We start from the raw sequence: 19,527 nt of genomic DNA, 5'->3' as shown, positions 1-19,527 counted from the left end.
TGGTATGTTCGAAATATATGTTTCATTTTTAAATAATATGTCAAATATAAGATACCAAAATGCCTAAACCTAAACTTGTGCAAAAGTGTCAAATATATGCAATGTGTAATGTATTATTATAAATAAGCCATCCGGTATTAAAAGTTTTTTAAGCAAACAATAATATATCAATGTTTATAACGGATTCTCACAAATACCTAAAAACGTGCATTAGTTATTAGTTAACATCTGTTGATCGGAATTCAAGTCTACTACTTGAAGTTTTATCTAAATTTTCTTAGTATTGTGTGGAAAATATAAAAATTAAAGTTTGGGTAGCCTTATATTTTTCAAAAGCTAATAAATTATAATTAACAATTAACATTTTGTTTTTGAATGTCACAAGTTGAGTATCTCCTACTATCCTTATAATTAAGTATCTCCTCACATTTCCTTTATTGTTCCTTTATTGTTGATATTATGAGAGCGTTGTAAAGTATAATTGAATTCTTTTGGATGGCATGCAATACGTTGTAAAGAGCTTTTATTTTAAATACAGAAACACAATTTGGTTAAAGATGTTATTTTCAAAGTATTTAGACAATTCGAGATTTCCATTAAGATAACAACAGTTGTTAATTCCTTGATTGGCCTGTTTGAAAAAGATCTAACACTTAGACCGACAAATGTTTGGTTTTTAGATGTATAGGGGAAACACATATGTGTGGACCTAACATGGGTTTTCTTTCTTCTGGGCTTGAGAAGCAAATGTTTCGTTATTATACATGTTGTTTCGAAAGTTGTTTCATGCAAAATAACAAAACACGAAAATATATACATAGATGTTATACAATTTGTGTTTGAGATTTTTGATTTCCTACCACCAATGGTTGGACAACTCTTCAGTAGTGTCCAACATGTCATATATATATATATATATATATATATATATATATATATATATATATATATATATATATATATATATAAGTAGGTTAATGCGAAAACATAAATATCTTGCGAAAACGCGAAAACAGATTTTATCTTATAAAAAGCAAACATATGTACTATAAAAAAATAAATTTATTAGCAATAAATTAGTTTACATGGGATGGTGTTATGGTAATATAGATTTAAAGACGGTTTTAATAATTTTTTTTCAAGTCCTTAATCATTTTAAAATTCATGTTTTCATAATAAAAATGTTAAAAATCATATTTTGAAACAATTTCTCATCTATCATCATGTATTTGAAAGTTTAGATGAATTATTTTTCAAAATATAATGTTGAGGTGACACAATATCATAGGTTTTTCTTGTTTTCGCGTATTCGCGAACTATTTGCATTTTCGCATAAACCCTCCCCTATATATATATATATATATATATATATATATATATATATATATATATATATATATATATATATATATATATTGTAACTCCCGTAGATCCGGGCTAGTCAATTTAGAGATAATAGGGGTCGAAAACGACTTTTTGACAAAAGATTATTTAGAATAAATAATCTTAACCAAGTTGTAGAATACGTCTTAAGGGTTTCGTACATATAAAGAACGTTGAAATCCGAGTTATAACGAAGAAGTTATGATACGTCGATGTTTTATGGCAAAACCTACACGACACCGGCAGACGTAAATAGTGAATTTACGATGAAGGACTTTTTAGCCTTATAAATCTAAACAAAAGTTGTAGTATACGTTAAACCGAGAACATACAAAAAAAAGAACGCCCAAATCTGACTTCGTATGAGGAAGTTATGAATTTTCTAAGATTTGGCTTAGCAGTGCACAACCCGAAACTCGAATTTTACATCGAGCGGTTTTTGGCCTACGCGACCTAAATGAGAAATTAAGATCTCATTAATAGAAACTCAACGGTAAAAAGACAGACGAAAACAGAGTCTGTATGTAGAAGTTATGAATTTTACGCGGACATTTAACAGTATAATCTCCTCGTACTGTTAAATTTAAGATCGGTCGAAAATTAGCCGACGGAGTCAAAATGAAAGTTGTAGATCTTATTTTTACCTACGCGTGGATATAAAGAACGTCAAAAACGGAGGCCGTATGTGAAAGTTACGGATTTTAGAAGTCGGAAGTGTGCTGTGCGAAAATGGGTGATGTGACACAATCTTGGCCATTGCTTTCTCCCCAAGTCTTGCCACTGGATGGTGACATGTGGCACCAAGTTCAGCCATTTTTCACCCTATAAATAGAACCTCTCCCCCCTCATTTTCTTCACACCTTTCCCATTCTTTCTTCTCTTTACTCTCTCTCTCTCTCTCTAGAACCTCTCTCTAGCCCCGAAACCCCCCGAAAAGCCTAGGGAACCTCCCTAGCACGAGGCGGAAGCCCCGGAGTGCTCGACGGCTCCGAGAAGAAGAGCTTTTTGGCTCGGGAACGCTGCTCCAAGCAAATCCCGGTTTTCTATAAAACCCGCTGTAAGTGAGCTACACCTACGCTATTTTTAATATAGCTTTTATTTAATTATAGTAACGTTATTAAGAACTTATAATAAGTACTTGGGCTATTATTATGGGTTATATAAGTATTCTTTAACGCTTATATAATAGTAATAATAGCTAGACTATTAATTAGTCTCGGCAAATAATAGACTAAACTCTAGTGGTAATAATACTAGGTTTCGTCGAAGGAAATTATTTTTTTAATAAGCGAAGCGCTGTCTGAGTTCAGAATCACCACCTTTTCAAGTGAGTTCATAATTACTTTCATCTTACACATAGATATGAAGTATTTTAAATAAATTACGTGCTATGTGTGCATATTATCTGTATACTTGCTATCTATGTTGGATGAACGATTTTATACATGTTTTAAATGATTTAAACTGTATATATATATATATATATATATATATATATATATATATATATATATATCTACGAGAATATGTTGGGTAAAACATGGGTAGATGTAATAGATGGAATATGAGTTGGATGATGAGTTTAGAGGTGTTATAGACCACGAGGTGAGTGTGAGAGGTGGACGATGTGAGAAGCCTTTCCCAAATGATGGCCCCGTCATCTAGCAGAGTATGGATGACAACCACGGACTATTCTAGACAGTCCAGTGGAACACTGGCATGCTCGCAACCTGTAGGTGTTGTGAACGATGTGTTCACCGGTGTACTCTAAAAACCCATTGACATGTATTACGAGTGGACTCTCGAAAACGATACTGTCAATAAACGAGATAACCCTAGCAGCTGTGCTCGAAGAACAATACTGGTAGCTGCTCCTCACATAGAATGTCACAATTCTGGCAGCTGCGCCTAAGTGATAGAACTAGCAGCTGTGCTTGACAGCTGTGTCATTGACAACGATGGACTTCGTGCCGATTCCTTAGGATGATCCTTAGGAATGAATGAACGAGGAATAATTGATTCTTAGGGCAGATCCTTAAGAGTAAAGAAGATAATGGGGATGGGTAATTGGGTTGATTGTTTGATGTTTAAACATAATAACTATATTATTGTGGGTTGAAAACCCTATGTACTCACCAGGTTTCCCAACCTGACCCACTCAGATTATTTGTATCACAGGTGTCGATATAAAGTTACATTACACTGAGAGATTTAAAAGAGATGTAGATCACTAGTGTAAATGAATGTAAGTTCTGTTTATGCTTATGTTTCTGTATTAACGATGACATCCCAAATGTTTTAAAATGAATAAAAATACATTTCTTCGGAAATGCTTTGATAACGTATTTATCATGTTTTTCTGGGAACAAATTCCGCAAGATTTTTATTAAAAGAAGTACTCTGATTTTTATAAAGCATAAACAAAATCGGTCTTTTCTGGCCGTGAAAATGGGCATGTCACAGTTGGTATCAGAGCATTAGTTTAAGCAAACTAGGAATATGGATTTATTTCTAGACTTGAACTTAGAATGCTAAGCGATGATTGTGAGATGTGAGCACTAGCTTATTTAGGAAAGTATGCCTAATATGCTTTATGTGCTAAATGATTTATGCCTCATATGTTGTTATTTGTTCGGATCTATGGTCTGTTGCCGACCGGATCTGGAAACCTTATGTGTTTAGGATTCTAAACGTACGACTACGATATTAGAACTAACATGTAAACGTTTCGGAGTGATAAGGACGATTTAAACGACTATCCTAAATAAAGATCTGGATTCACCTTATTCGGTGTATAGATCAAAATGGCAAGAACCCGCAGTGGAGCCGGGAATGCTAATGGGAACAGAAACCAACCCCCAGTGATTGAGCAAATACCGGTTGTGGTAGCCGCTGCTGAGCCAATAACCATGGCCGGAGTACAAGTGATGATCCAAATGATGTTGGATCGTCAAATGGAGGAAACAAGGCATTTACTTCAACAAAATCGAGAGGAACTTACGGTGCCTATTGAACAGCCCGAGCTCAGTGATGGGCAGTCAGAATGAGGGAACTACAGTGGGACGGTTGGTCGAGCCGACCCACCGATAGTTAGACGAAACAATCAGGATGGAGGAAATGACGGACATGGATGCAAGTACAAGGATTTTATGGCATCAAAACCCCCAAGTCTTTCTGGAAGCCCAACACCGGTGGAAGTTATGGACTGAATCTCCGAGATGGAGACAATGTTTGAGAGTTGCGAGTGTAGCAACAAACAGAAGACCGCTCTTGCGATCCCTCTGTTAAAGTCTGGAATACTGAGCTGGTGGAAGCTACTAGCTAACACGATGCCCAAGGGAGAAGCAAGCAACATGTGTTGGGAAGATTTCGTGGTGCAATTGAAAATGCAGTACTGCTCTGAGCAGGATCTCCTAGAGATCAACAATGAGTTTCAAAATCTGAAGAAGGGAAGGATGAGTGTCAGTGAGTATGCTGCAAGTTTTACGGAGAAGATGAAGCTTGTTCCTTACCTAGTTCCAACTGAGCTCTCCAAGGTCAACAAGTTCGCCCATGGATTACCAGCGGACTTTGGTCCAATGGTCAAGCAAGAAACCACTTTGAAAGCCGCCATCTGGGCAGCCAGGAATGTTGAGACTCAGATTAGGGAAAATGGTCTGGAGAAAGCTGAAGTTGGCGAGAAGAGGAAGTTTGAAGGATCTTCAAGGTCCAACAAGGAGACCAAATTCCTGAAGTCTGGAGGAGGAAGAGGAAGTGAAGCAAGATGGTGCGAGAAGTGCAAAAAGAAACACTCTGGAAAATGCGGTGAGAAGGTGACTTGTTTCAAGTGTGGAAAGCATGGGCATTACGCCAACGAGTGTACATTCAACAAAAGGGTATGTTACGCATGTAACGAGGAAGGTCACTTCAAGCAAGACTGCCCAAAGAGAGAAGGGGCTACAAAGCCAAATGTGCCGCCAAAGCCAAAGGCGAGAGCATTTCAAATGATCCTTGACGAAGCAGATAACAATGCAAGGATTCAGGAGTGAAGGCTTAATATCCAAAGATCGAGTTATGAAGTAACCAAGGGATAGTATCGTATAATGTAACCTGTTAGAGGCATAGTATAGGGTTAACTCGAACACCTATGTAATAGTTTCAAGAAATAATAAAGCCTTCGTTTTGTTATCTGGTGTGTTAAACTGTTATGTGATTTTCTTGTATGGTGACTTGGGGACTGCGAGACAATACTTGGGACGAGTATGAGTAGGTGTGAAAGGTAGTAGATGCATATACTACCGGAAGCACATGACTCACGCTTGGATCAGGGAAAGTCACAAGGTTACCGAGAAGCTAGTAGTTGATTCCGTTTTGTTCATGTATGTCATTACCATTGTTTCGGTAATGACTAAGAAGATGATTGTTATTCCAACCCTAGTGGTCATATCAAATCGAGTCCGACTATGATGAGTATGTTACGAGGTTCAGAGAACCAAGTTCGATGTAGCATCTGACTTAAGCCGGAAGATGGAAATGAAAGATAATCAAGGCGATCAGTACAGGTATCACGACAGTTGCTTGTAGCTAGAAATGCTACCTTTTAAGATGTGATAAGGACATGAAGGAAGGTATAGTCTGTTCTGGAATTTGACTCTAAAAGACCTGAGTCTAAGCATTGCAACATACGATGAGAGGTCATTAGAACATGACCTATCGGTCTATTATGATAATCGAAGGAAGAAACTTATCTCAAGTTTGTTAAATAAGGAGTCTCCAATAAAGATCGAGATCGTGACATGAAGATCATGATTGGAAGTCTAACATGAGATAGAGAGCGGATGCAAGATCGAGCACCCCCTGTAGTCAAGGAGTCTAAGAGTTAGATATTCGTTCGAAGAAACATCAAAGTTACGGTTATTACATAGGATGAAGAGATAACGTATGGAGTCATCATGTGAGCCCTGTTTCGTTGATGATTCCGGGACGTAATCATCCTAAGGGGGAGATAATTGTAACGCCCGTAGATCCGGGCTAGTCAATTTAGAGATAATAGGGGTCGAAAACGACTTTTTGACAAAAGTTTATTTAGAATAAATAATCTTAACCAAGTTGTAGAATACGTCTCAAGGGTTTCGTACATATAAAGAACGTTGAAATCCGAGTTATAACGAAGAAGTTATGGTACGTCGAAGTTTTATGGCAAAACCGACACGACACCGGCAGACGTAAATAGTGAATTTACAATGGAGGACTTTTTAGCCTTAGAAATCTAAACAAAAGTTGTAGTATACGTTAAACAGAGAACATACAAAAAAAGAACGCCCAAATCTGACTTCGTATGAGGAAGTTATGAATTTTCTAAGATTTGGCTTAGCAGTGCACAACCCGAAACTTGAATTTTACATCGAGCGGTTTTTGGCCTACGCGACCTAAATGAGAAATTAAGATCTCATTAATAGGAACTCAACGGTAAAAAGACAGACGAAAACAGAGTCCGTATGTAGAAGTTATGAATTTTACGCGGACATTTAACAGTATAATCTCCTCGTACTGTTAAATTTAAGATCGGTCGAAAATTAGCCGACGGAGTCAAAATGAAAGTTGTAGATCATATTTTTACCTACGCGTGGATATAAAGAACGTCAAAAACGGAGGTCGTATGTGAAAGTTACGGATTTTAGAAGTCGGAAGTGTGCTGTGCGAAAATGGGTGATGTGGCACAATCTTGGCCATTGCTTTCTCCCCAAGTCTTGCCACTGGATGGTGACATGTGGCACCAAGTTCAGCCATTTTTCACCCTATAAATAGAACCTCTCCCGCCCTCATTTTCTTCACACCTTTCCCATTCTTTCTTCTCTTTACTCTCTCTCTAGAACCTCTCTCTAGCCCCGAAACCCCCCGAAAAGCCTAGGGAACCTCCCTAGCACGAGACGGAAGCCCCGGAGTGCTCGACGGCTCCGAGAAGAAGAGCTTTTCGGCTCGGGAACGCTGCTCCAAGCAAATCCCGGTTTTCTATAAAACCCGCTGTAAGTGAGCTACGCCTACGCTATTTTTAATATAGCTTTTATTTAATTATAGTAACGTTATTAGGAACTTATAATAAGTACTTGGGCTATTATTATGGGTTATATAAGTATTGTTTAACGCTTATATAATAGTAATAATAGCTAGACTATTAATTAGTCTCGGCAAATAATAGACTAAACTCTAGTGGTAATAATACTAGGTTTCGTCGAAGGAAATTATTTTTTTAATAAGCGAAGCGCTGTCTGAGTTCAGAATCACCACCTTTTCAAGTGAGTTCATAGTTACTTTCATCTTACACATAGATATGAAGTATTTTAAATAAATTACGTGCTATGTGTGCATATTATCTGTATACTTGCTATCTATGTTGGATGAACGATTTTATAAATGTTTTAAATGATTTAAACTGTATATATATATATATATGTATATATATATATATGTATATATATATATATATATATATATATATATATCTACGAGAATATGTTGGGTAAAACATGGGTAGATGTAATAGATGGAATATGAGTTGGATGATGAGTTTAGAGGTGTTATAGACCACGAGGTGAGTGTGAGAGGTGGACGATGTGAGAAGCCTTTCCCAAATGATGGCCATGTCATCTAGCAGAGTATGGATGACAACCACGGACTATTCTAGACAGTCCAGTGGAACACTGGCAGGCTCGCAACCTGTAGGTGTTGTGAACGATGTGTTCACCGGTGTACTCTAAAAACCCATTGACATGTATTGCGAGTGGACTCTCGAAAACGATACTGTCAATAAACGAGATAACCCTAGCAGCTGTGCTCGAAGAACAATACTGGTAGTTGCGCCTCACATAGAATGTCACAATTCTGGCAGCTGCGCCTAAGTGATAGAACTAGCAGCTGTGCTTGACAGCTGTGTCATTGACAACGATGGACTTCGTGCCGATTCCTTAGGATGATCCTTAGGAATGAATGAACGAGGAATAATTGATTCTTAGGGCAGATCCTTAAGAGTAAAGAAGATAATGGGGATGGGTAATTGGGTTGATTGTTTGATGTTTAAACATAATAATTATATTATTGTGGGTTGAAAACCCTATGTACTCACCAGGTTTCCCAACCTGACCCACTCAGATTATTTGTATCACAGGTGTCGATATAAAGTTACATTACACTGAGAGATTTAAAAGAGATGTAGATCACTAGTGTAAATGAATGTAAGTTTTGTTTATGCTTATGTTTCTGTATTAACGATGACATCCCAAATGTTTTAAAATGAATAAAAATACATTTCTTCGGAAATGCTTTGATAACGTATTTATCATGTTTTTCTGGGAACAAATTCCGCAAGATTTTTATTAAAAGAAGTACTCTGATTTTTATAAAGCATAAACAAAATCGGTCTTTTCTGGCCGTGAAAATGGGCATGTCACAGTTGGTATCAGAGCATTAGTTTAAGCAAACTAGGAATATGGATTTATTTCTAGACTTGAACTTAGAATGCTAAGCGATGATTGTGAGATGTGAGCACTAGCTTATTTAGGAAAGTATGTCTAATATGCTTTATGTGCTAAATGATTTATGCCTCATATGTTGTTATTTGTTCGGATCTATGGTCTGTTGCCGACCGGATCTGGAAACCTTATGTGTTTAGGATTCTAAACGTACGACTACGATATTAGAACTAACATGTAAACGTTTCGGAGTGATAAGGACGATTTAAACGACTATCCTAAATAAAGATCTGGATTCACCTTATTCGGTGTATAGATCAAAATGGCAAGAACCCGCAGTGGAGCCGGGAATGCTAATGGGAACAGAAACCAACCCCCAGTGATTGAGCAAATACCGGTTGTGGTAGCCGCTGCTGAGCCAATAACCATGGCCGGAGTACAAGTGATGATCCAAATGATGTTGGATCGTCAAATGGAGGAAACAAGGCATTTACTTCAACAAAATCGAGAGGAACTTACGGTGCCTATTGAACAGCCCGAGCTCAGTGATGGGCAGTCAGAATGAGGGAACTACAGTGGGACGGTTGGTCGAGCCGACCCACCGATAGTTAGACGAAACAATCAGGATGGAGGAAATGACGGACATGGATGCAAGTACAAGGATTTTATGGCATCAAAACCCCCAAGTCTTTCTGGAAGCCCAACACCGGTGGAAGTTATGGACTGAATCTCCGAGATGGAGACAATGTTTGAGAGTTGCGAGTGTAGCAACAAACAGAAGACCGCTCTTGCGATCCCTCTGTTAAAGTCTGGAATACTGAGCTGGTGGAAGCTACTAGCTAACACGATGCCCAAGGGAGAAGCAAGCAACATGTGTTGGGAAGATTTCGTGGTGCAATTGAAAATGCAGTACTGCTCTGAGCAGGATCTCCTAGAGATCAACAATGAGTTTCAAAATCTGAAGAAGGGAAGGATGAGTGTCAGTGAGTATGCTGCAAGTTTTACGGAGAAGATGAAGCTTGTTCCTTACCTAGTTCCAACTGAGCTCTCCAAGGTCAACAAGTTCGCCCATGGATTACCAGCGGACTTTGGTCCAATGGTCAAGCAAGAAACCACTTTGAAAGCCGCCATCTGGGCAGCCAGGAATGTTGAGACTCAGATTAGGGAAAATGGTCTGGAGAAAGCTGAAGTTGGCGAGAAGAGGAAGTTTGAAGGATCTTCAAGGTCCAACAAGGAGACCAAATTCCTGAAGTCTGGAGGAGGAAGAGGAAGTGAAGCAAGATGGTGCGAGAAGTGCAAAAAGAAACACTCTGGAAAATGCGGTGAGAAGGTGACTTGTTTCAAGTGTGGAAAGCATGGGCATTACGCCAACGAGTGTACATTCAACAAAAGGGTATGTTACGCATGTAACGAGGAAGGTCACTTCAAGCAAGACTGCCCAAAGAGAGAAGGGGCTACAAAGCCAAATGTGCCGCCAAAGCCAAAGGCGAGAGCATTTCAAATGATCCTTGACGAAGCAGATAACAATGCAAGGATTCAGGAGTGAAGGCTTAATATCCAAAGATCGAGTTATGAAGTAACCAAGGGATAGTATCGTATAATGTAACCTGTTAGAGGCATAGTATAGGGTTAACTCGAACACCTATGTAATAGTTTCAAGAAATAATAAAGCCTTCGTTTTGTTATCTGGTGTGTTAAACTGTTATGTGATTTTCTTGTATGGTGACTTGGGGACTGCGAGACAATACTTGGGACGAGTATGAGTAGGTGTGAAAGGTAGTAGATGCATATACTACCGGAAGCACATGACTCACGCTTGGATCAGGGAAAGTCACAAGGTTACCGAGAAGCTAGTAGTTGATTCCGTTTTGTTCATGTATGTCATTACCATTGTTTCGGTAATGACTAAGAAGATGATTGTTATTCCGACCCTAGTGGTCATATCAAATCGAGTCCGACTATGATGAGTATGTTACGAGGTTCAGAGAACCAAGTTCGATGTAGCATCTGACTTAAGCCGGAAGATTGAAATGAAAGATAATCAAGGCGATCAGTACAGGTATCACGACAGTTGCTTGTAGCTAGAAATGCTACCTTTTAAGATGTGATAAGGACATGAAGGAAGGTATAGTCTGTTCTGGAATTTGACTCTAAAAGACCTGAGTCTAAGCATTGCAACATACGATGAGAGGTCATTAGAACATGACCTATCGGTCTATTATGATAATCGAAGGAAGAAACTTATCTCAAGTTTGTTAAATAAGGAGTCTCCAATAAAGATCGAGATCGTGACATGAAGATCATGATTGGAAGTCTAACATGAGATAGAGAGCGGATGCAAGATCGAGCACCCCCTGTAGTCAAGGAGTCTAAGAGTTAGATATTCGTTCGAAGAAACATCAAAGTTACGGTTATTACATAGGATGAAGAGATAACGTATGGAGTCATCATGTGAGCCCTGTTTCGTTGATGATTCCGGGACGTAATCATCCTAAGGGGGAGATAATTGTAACGCCCGTAGATCCGGGCTAGTCAATTTAGAGATAATAGGGGTCGAAAACGACTTTTTGACAAAAGATTATTTAGAATAAATAATCTTAACCAAGTTGTAGAATACGTCTCAAGGGTTTCGTACATATAAAGAACGTTGAAATCCAAGTTATAACGAAGAAGTTATGGTACGTCGAAGTTTTATGGCAAAACCGACACGACACCGGCAGACGTAAATAGTGAATTTACAATGGAGGACTTTTTAGCCTTATAAATCTAAACAAAAGTTGTAGTATACGTTAAACAGAGAACATACAATAAAAGAACGCCCAAATCTGACTTCCTATGAGGAAGTTATGAATTTTCTAAGATTTGGCTTAGCAGTGCACAACCCGAAACTCGAATTTTACATCGAGCGGTTTTTGGCCTACGCGACCTAAATGAGAAATTAAGATCTCATTAATAGGAACTCAACGGTAAAAAGACAGACGAAAACAGAGTCCGTATGTAGAAGTTATGAATTTTACGCGGACATTTAACAGTATAATCTCCTCGTACTGTTAAATTTAAGATCGGTCGAAAATTAGCCGACGGAGTCAAAATGAAAGTTGTAGATCATATTTTTACCTACGCGTGGATATAAAGAACGTCAAAAATGGAGGTCGTATGTGAAAGTTACGGATTTTAGAAGTCGGAAGTGTGCTGTGCGAAAATGGGTGATGTGGCACAATCTTGGCCATTGCTTTCTCCCCAAGTCTTGCCACTGGATGGTGACATGTGGCACCAAGTTCAGCCATTTTTCACCCTATAAATAGAACCTCTCCCGCCCTCATTTTCTTCACACCTTTCCCATTCTTTCTTCTCTTTACTCTCTCTCTAGAACCTCTCTCTAGCCCCGAAACCCCCCGAAAAGCCTAGGGAACCTCCCTAGCACGAGGCGGAAGCCCCGGAGTGCTCGACGGCTCCGAGAAGAAGAGCTTTTCGGCTCGGGAACGCTGCTCCAAGCAAATCCCGGTTTTCTATAAAACCCGCTGTAAGTGAGCTACGCCTACGCTATTTTTAATATAGCTTTTATTTAATTATAGTAACGTTATTAGGAACTTATAATAAGTACTTGGGCTATTATTATGGGTTATATAAGTATTGTTTAACGCTTATATAATAGTAATAATAGCTAGACTATTAATTAGTCTCGGCAAATAATAGACTAAACTCTAGTGGTAATAATACTAGGTTTCGTCGAAGGAAATTATTTTTTTAATAAGCGAAGCGCTGTCTGAGTTCAGAATCACCACCTTTTCAAGTGAGTTCATAGTTACTTTCATCTTACACATAGATATGAAGTATTTTAAATAAATTACGTGCTATGTGTGCATATTATCTGTATACTTGCTATCTATGTTGGATGAACGATTTTATACATGTTTTAAATGATTTAAACTGTATATATATATATATATATATATATCTACGAGAATATGTTGGGTAAAACATGGGTAGATGTAATAGATGGAATATGAGTTGGATGATGAGTTGAGAGGTGTTATAGACCACGAGGTGAGTGTGAGAGGTGGACGATGTGAGAAGCCTTTCCCAAATGATGGCCCCGTCATCTAGCAGAGTATGGATGACAACCACGGACTATTCTAGACAGTCCAGTGGAACACTGGCAGGCTCGCAACCTGTAGGTGTTGTGAACGATGTGTTCACCGGTGTACTCTAAAAACCCATTGACATGTATTGCGAGTGGACTCTCGAAAACGATACTGTCAACAAACGAGATAACCCTAGCAGCTGTGCTCGAAGAACAATACTGGTAGCTGCGCCTCACATAGAATGTCACAATTCTGGCAGTTGCGCCTAAGTGATAGAACTAGCAGCTGTGCTTGACAGCTGTGTCATTGACAACGATGGACTTCGTGCCGATTCCTTAGGATGATCCTTAGGAATGAATGAACGAGGAATAATTGATTCTTAGGGCAGATCCTTAAGAGTAAAGAAGATAATGGGGATGGGTAATTGGGTTGATTGTTTGATGTTTAAACATAATAATTATATTATTGTGGGTTGAAAACCCTATGTACTCACCAGGTTTCTCAACCTGACCCACTCAGTTTATTTGTATCACAGGTGTCGATATAAAGTTACATTACACTGAGAGATTTAAAAGAGATGTAGATCACTAGTGTAAATGAATGTAAGTTCTGTTTATGCTTATGTTTCTGTATTAACGATGATATCCCAAATGTTTTAAAATGAATAAAAATACATTTCTTCGGAAATGCTTTGATAACGTATTTATCATGTTTTTCTGGGAACAAATTCCGCAAGATTTTTATTAAAAAAGTACTCTGATTTTTATAAAGCATAAACAAAATCGGTCTTTTCTGGCCGTGAAAATGGGGATGTCACTTATATGGGCTTAGAAAATGTGTGCCTGTCATATACCTAAGCTTATATATAAAACCCTTCAAACAACGTAGTGTTGATCCATTTATATCCAAACTAATCATGATATCTCTTTTACTATATTCCCTAATTATATGACTTACTAAATCGATCAAATTTATGTTCTTTTTCTTCATTGTGTCTAAGAACTTAAACCATTAAAAGTCGTGACCTTCTAATCAACCCTACTAAATTCTAAATGAAAACTAATAGAATAAAAGATAAAAGAAGAACATGTCATAACTCAATCAAGTTTTTCACAAAATCATTGGATATAGTTTTTCAATTGAAAGACAAAACACTTGAGTTATATTCGTTAAAAAATATTGGTTTTTTATTTTCTTTATAAACTTCAATAATTATTGCAATAAAAATATATATAATTGATCTTTTTAATTCCATAATTGAACTTAATTCAATGGTATTCTATTAAAACAAAACTAAGAGAAAATAAAATTGGATTTGTTTTGTTTAAAACTACGTCGTTGAAAAGGTTTTATACCTAAGCTTAGGTACATCACATATTCATTTTTCCATATATATATATATATATATATATATATATATATATATATATATATATATATATATATATATATATATATATATATATATATATATATATATATATATATATATATATCAATGACCTAAAATCCATGTGATAACTTAAAAAAAAAACAGTTTTGCTATCAAAAAATGGTTAGCTACAAACTTTGTTGCATATTTGTTTTCCATCTATATGTGAATGTATAAGTTGAATTTTTTTTTTTTTTTCAGTTAACCTTTTATTTAATAAACTGAAAAATGTTAACCTCAAATTATAGTTAAGAGTACACATCGTTTTCTAATAAATCCAAAATAAACTCTATCATATAAATGAAATGGAATAGAATAACAGTCGGTCCGCCACATGGATCAAAATCAGTTGATGAATCGCCATGATTTTGTTTTCTAGCATCGCACCTCCACCAGATTTGTATATATACCTTAAAACTACCTTACTGAATATCACAAACTATACCGCTTTCTCTCTCTAAAACACCAAATTCCCTTCTTCAATGGACGAGCACACCTCCCCGCTCCTCCCCTTACACGGCGGCGAAGACTCAATCCACCGCTCCATAAGCTTCCACACCCAGATCAAATCCATTTTCACCCTAAAAAACTTCTGCGTTTTGTTGGGTCCTCTATTATGCACCATTATATGCCTGTCGGTTAAGCTGGAAGGACCATCTCCGACCACCAGCCGGAACATGCTCGGCGTCCTTGCGTGGGTGTTCGCATGGTGGCTCACGGAGGCCGTCCCCATGCCTATCACCTCTATGTCGCCGCTCTTCCTTTTCCCTATCTTTGGGATAGCCGCCGCCGATGATGTGGCCCACTCTTACATGGATGATGTCATCTCCCTTGTTCTTGGAAGTTTTATACTTGCTCTTGCTGTTGAGCATTACAACATCCATAGACGATTAGCCTTCAATGTAAGTCTCATCTTTTTACTAATATTTTCTTCATAAGTTACAATAACATAGAAGTGGAAGTCTTTATTCATGTTTATTATGTAGTAAAAATAAAGTTATTTTTTGTAATCTTGTATATTTTTATGTTAAAAAACGTATCATGTACGTTTCCCTATGCATTATTATGAATTTCTGTTTAGAAATATATTGACATTGACATAGCAACCAATTTCGTATAAAATTTAGCTACATATATAGTTTGTAGATATCTTGTCCATTCTTATTAATAGTTTTAGGATTTTGGTAGTAATATCAGCTTATTGTTTTCTTATCTTGTGGATAAATCAAAGTCAAAATAATTGGGATCGATGATATAAAAATGATTTTGTCATCTTCACACAAGGGGATGTATATCAATATTTTACGTTATATATGTATACATCAAAACTAAAAATTCTATTTCTTTCAGTCAATTTTTGACCCCAACTTTATCTTAAATCACATTAGAAAGACTATTCGCTATTTCCTTTCTATACTTTTATTATACTGATATTAAAACGATTATGTTCAAAAATAACTACCACGTGTCATTCGCCTTGCAGATAACACTGCTGTTTTGTGGGGATCCACTAAACCCACAACTTCTTCTGCTCGGAATATGCGCCACGACAGCATTTGTAAGCATGTGGCTGCACAATGTGGCGGCCGCCGTCATGATGATGCCGGTGGCGACCGGAATCCTCCAGCGGTTACCGTCGGGATCCGGTGAATCGACGGTGATAACTAAGTTTTGTAAAGCGGTGGTCCTTGGAGTGATATACTCGGCGGCGATAGGAGGAATGAGCACCTTAACAGGGACAGGTGTCAACCTCATATTGGTTGGGATGTGGAGGAGCTATTTTCCGGAAGCAGATCCGATAAGTTTTAACACATGGTTTTACTTCGGATTTCCAATGGCAGTTTTGTTATTTTTTGCTTTGTGGGCCATACTTTGTGTTATTTATTGCCCAAGAGGATCTGGTGATGTCTTGTCAGCTTATTTGGATAAAGCCCATTTAAAGAGGGAGCTTGACTTGTTAGGTAAAGCCCACTACTAAGCCCAACTAGCAAACTTTTGTAAATTGGTATTTTTGACCCGTTATATTTGTTATATTTGTTAGTTGTTAATTATAATGTTTTTTTCTTGTGTTTGCATGTGGATAGGTCCAATGGCTTTTGCTGAAAAGATGGTGTTAGCTGTGTTTTCTGTAAGTTTTTTTTATCTGATTAAGTGAAATTAATTTGCAATATGTTGAGTGATTATTTAACGAGGTTTTGTTGCAGATGTTAATTGTTTTGTGGATGACACGAAGCATAACCGATGATATACCTGGATGGGGTGCCCTTTTCAATGACCGTGTTGGTGATGGAACCGTTAGTGTGAGTATTTTTGAATTATGCATGATTTTTTTACTTTGGGTATGACATAACATGTGATTTGTATTGTTTTTGGTGCATGGATTAAGACCAAGACTAATTCATATTTTTTTCCCATCCAAAAATTTGGAACATAGATTCACTATAGATATCTATTATGTACAAACAACATGAATGAGTGTAACATATGATATTGCTTGATGTCCATGATTAATAATAGAATATGAGTGTTTGATAAGCGGTTGATTTGTATAGGTAATGATGGCAACTTTACTCTTCATAATCCCTAACAAGAAGCAATTAGGAGAGAAGCTAATGGATTGGAATAAATGCAAGAAATTACCATGGAATATCGTTTTGTTACTTGGAGCTGGTTTTGCAATAGCAGATGGAGTAAGAACAAGTGGTCTCGCTGATGAATTATCCAAAACCCTACAATTTTTAGCACACGTACCATACTTAGCAGTTGCCCCGACGATTTGTCTCATAAGTGGAGGCATTACCGAGTTTACCTCAAACAATGCCACAACTACCCTTCTCATTCCACTATTGATCCAAATTGCACAAACGATTAATGTCCACCCTCTTCTCCTTATGATTCCTGGATCCATTGGAGCTCAATTTGCTTTCTTACTTCCTACTGGAACCGCTTCAAATATTGTAGGGTTCACAACTGGACATATTGATATCGTAGATATGCTTAAAACTGGCTTGCCACTGAAAATTGTTGGAACGGTTGTATTATCGGTTTTAATGCCTACTCTTGGTAAGTCGCTAAATTCTTATTTCATTTAAAAAAAGCATTCGATTAACTTGGGTCTCGCTTTTGCAGGAGTGCTCGTCTTTGTGAAGAACAAAGAGATACCATTTTGAAATATTCAAGATTAATTTTTGTTAATGTTTGTAACCCCTCCAAAATGTATGTATATTGTAGCAACATGGGGCTCCTTTCTTGTTTGTATCATTTTACTAGAATATAGTACATATGGCGTAAACGACCAGTCGACCACAAAGGAGGTTGTGCAAAAAATTTCATTTTTGTATATTTTTTTTATTTATCATTTGTAATATATTTTTTTTTGAATTTGTTAGATCCATATATACAACTATACAAGGAGATTTTTATATCTTGCTTACCTTTTCTCTGTTATTTTATAATTTATTTTTTATTCCATAAAGTATATAAAATGTATAGGATGTTGATTCTATTTGTTTATGAACACTTGGCGATAAATGGAGAAGGCCACTCTCATTATGTTCAACTCCATACTCCCAACCAATATAATATATCCAAACCACACCCTTCTCATTACTTGCAACATTTATTTCCTCAATCCCAATTCTCACTCACAAAACCTTTTATTAATGTTTCATGTATCTGTTTACTAAAAATACAACTCACAAGTCACCTAAATGACATATATATATTATGTATTATACATTCACATTTACTCACCCTCTCAACTCTATTTAGGTATTTGTTGGGAATTCAATAAAGTGGGGATGTAATTAGTGATAGCTAGAGATTTTTTTATCACTATAAATTCCCATTATCTAATTCATTTTCCATCAATCAAACAAGATGGCTCAGAACTTCAAGTCCCTTCTCATGGTCAAGCTAGCCTTCTTCGTTGCAATCACCCTCTATGGTGTCTCTGCCTCTAGGCCCACAACCACTAGCGACACAGTGAATGGAGTCGGGGCTTGGGATCTTGAGAAACACTACCTAGAACAATTGGGACAATACGCGGTGGCAGCTCACAACCTTGGGTCTGAACATCAACTGACGTTTCAAAAGGTGATTACCTGGGACCCGCTTACACACGATCACAGTCACAAGTTGACCATAGCGGCAACTGATCACGGCGTTACACACACCTATGAAGCCGTGGTTGCTTACAAACCATTGTTACAATTCAAGAAACTTATTTCCTTTAAACTTTGTTGAGGGATATTTCATTGTAACCTATGAAATATGAATAAAGTGAAAGTTTAATGAAATAAATAAGCCTCAAGAAAGGTGTCTCTATTTTCTCTTCTTGTCTTCCCATGTGCATACACATTATTGCAAACAAACAAACATATGTGTAGACGCTTCATAATATTGCAAAAGTAAACGGGCCCTACATAATTTTATTAATCAAGACCTTACTAAATAGTGTTTTTCAATTATATAGAGTTGCCATTATATTTTTCTAATTTGTAAGCCATCTAACTTCTGAAATGTGTTAACCAAAAGATAACATGCTTATTCAGTTATTCTTGAATCATATCTTCCTCACTTGTAATTTTCGCACCAAGAATCAGAATAAGAAATAAATTGCGTGGAATAAGGGAAGTACAAAAAGGTTTGTTCAAGGTGTTCAAAGTCAAATTGGAATCCGATTTTTTGAGCAAACCATTTAAAGGTATAACTCTTTGACTCAAATCTTAAGCTTCATATTTTGATTAAGTCTAAAAGATCGTGGCATTGAGTATGAAATAGATATATATATATATATATATATATATATATATATATATATATATATATATATATATATATATATATAACACGGTGTGTTTAAAAGATATGTATGATTGACTTTTGAAGAAGTCAAACGGTGATGGTGGTTTAAATACAAGACTATATCAATACAAATGATGATCAAAATCAACTTAATTACAAGACAACCAATTCCTATCAAAACAAATCCACAACTTGACATATTACAATGATGATCAAAATCAAACGTACTCAACATTGATTATTTAAAGCTTCATTTACTTCCAAGCAAAAAAAAATTGTAAAACCATCACATGTAGATTAATTCTCAACCAAACAAAGAGAATAGAAACACAATTTTGTCACTGCTCCAAGTGGGGTCAATAGCTCTCGATCA

General features: G+C 36.8%; 1 protein-coding gene across 1 annotated transcript; it reads left to right on the top strand.

The window, feature by feature from the left end:
- Positions 1-14,748: 14,748 nt before the first annotated feature.
- TDT (tonoplast dicarboxylate transporter) lies at positions 14,749-17,772 on the top strand. Its single transcript, XM_079059316.1, has 6 exons — positions 14,749-15,250; positions 15,832-16,309; positions 16,433-16,476; positions 16,553-16,648; positions 16,901-17,411; positions 17,478-17,772. Exons 1-6 carry the CDS (start codon positions 14,831-14,833, stop codon positions 17,516-17,518), a joined length of 1,590 nt encoding a protein of 529 aa, XP_078915442.1. The 5' UTR covers positions 14,749-14,830; the 3' UTR covers positions 17,519-17,772.
- The last annotated feature ends 1,755 nt before the right edge of the window (positions 17,773-19,527 follow it).

This window comes from Lactuca virosa, chromosome 7 (genome assembly GCF_052849685.1).
Source record: "Lactuca virosa cultivar CGN04683 chromosome 7, Lactuca_virosa_CGN04683_v6, whole genome shotgun sequence".
Lineage (NCBI taxonomy): Eukaryota > Viridiplantae > Streptophyta > Magnoliopsida > Asterales > Asteraceae > Lactuca > Lactuca virosa.
The sequence above is the reverse complement of the archived record's forward strand: the minus strand, read 5'-3'. Positions and strand labels throughout refer to the sequence as shown.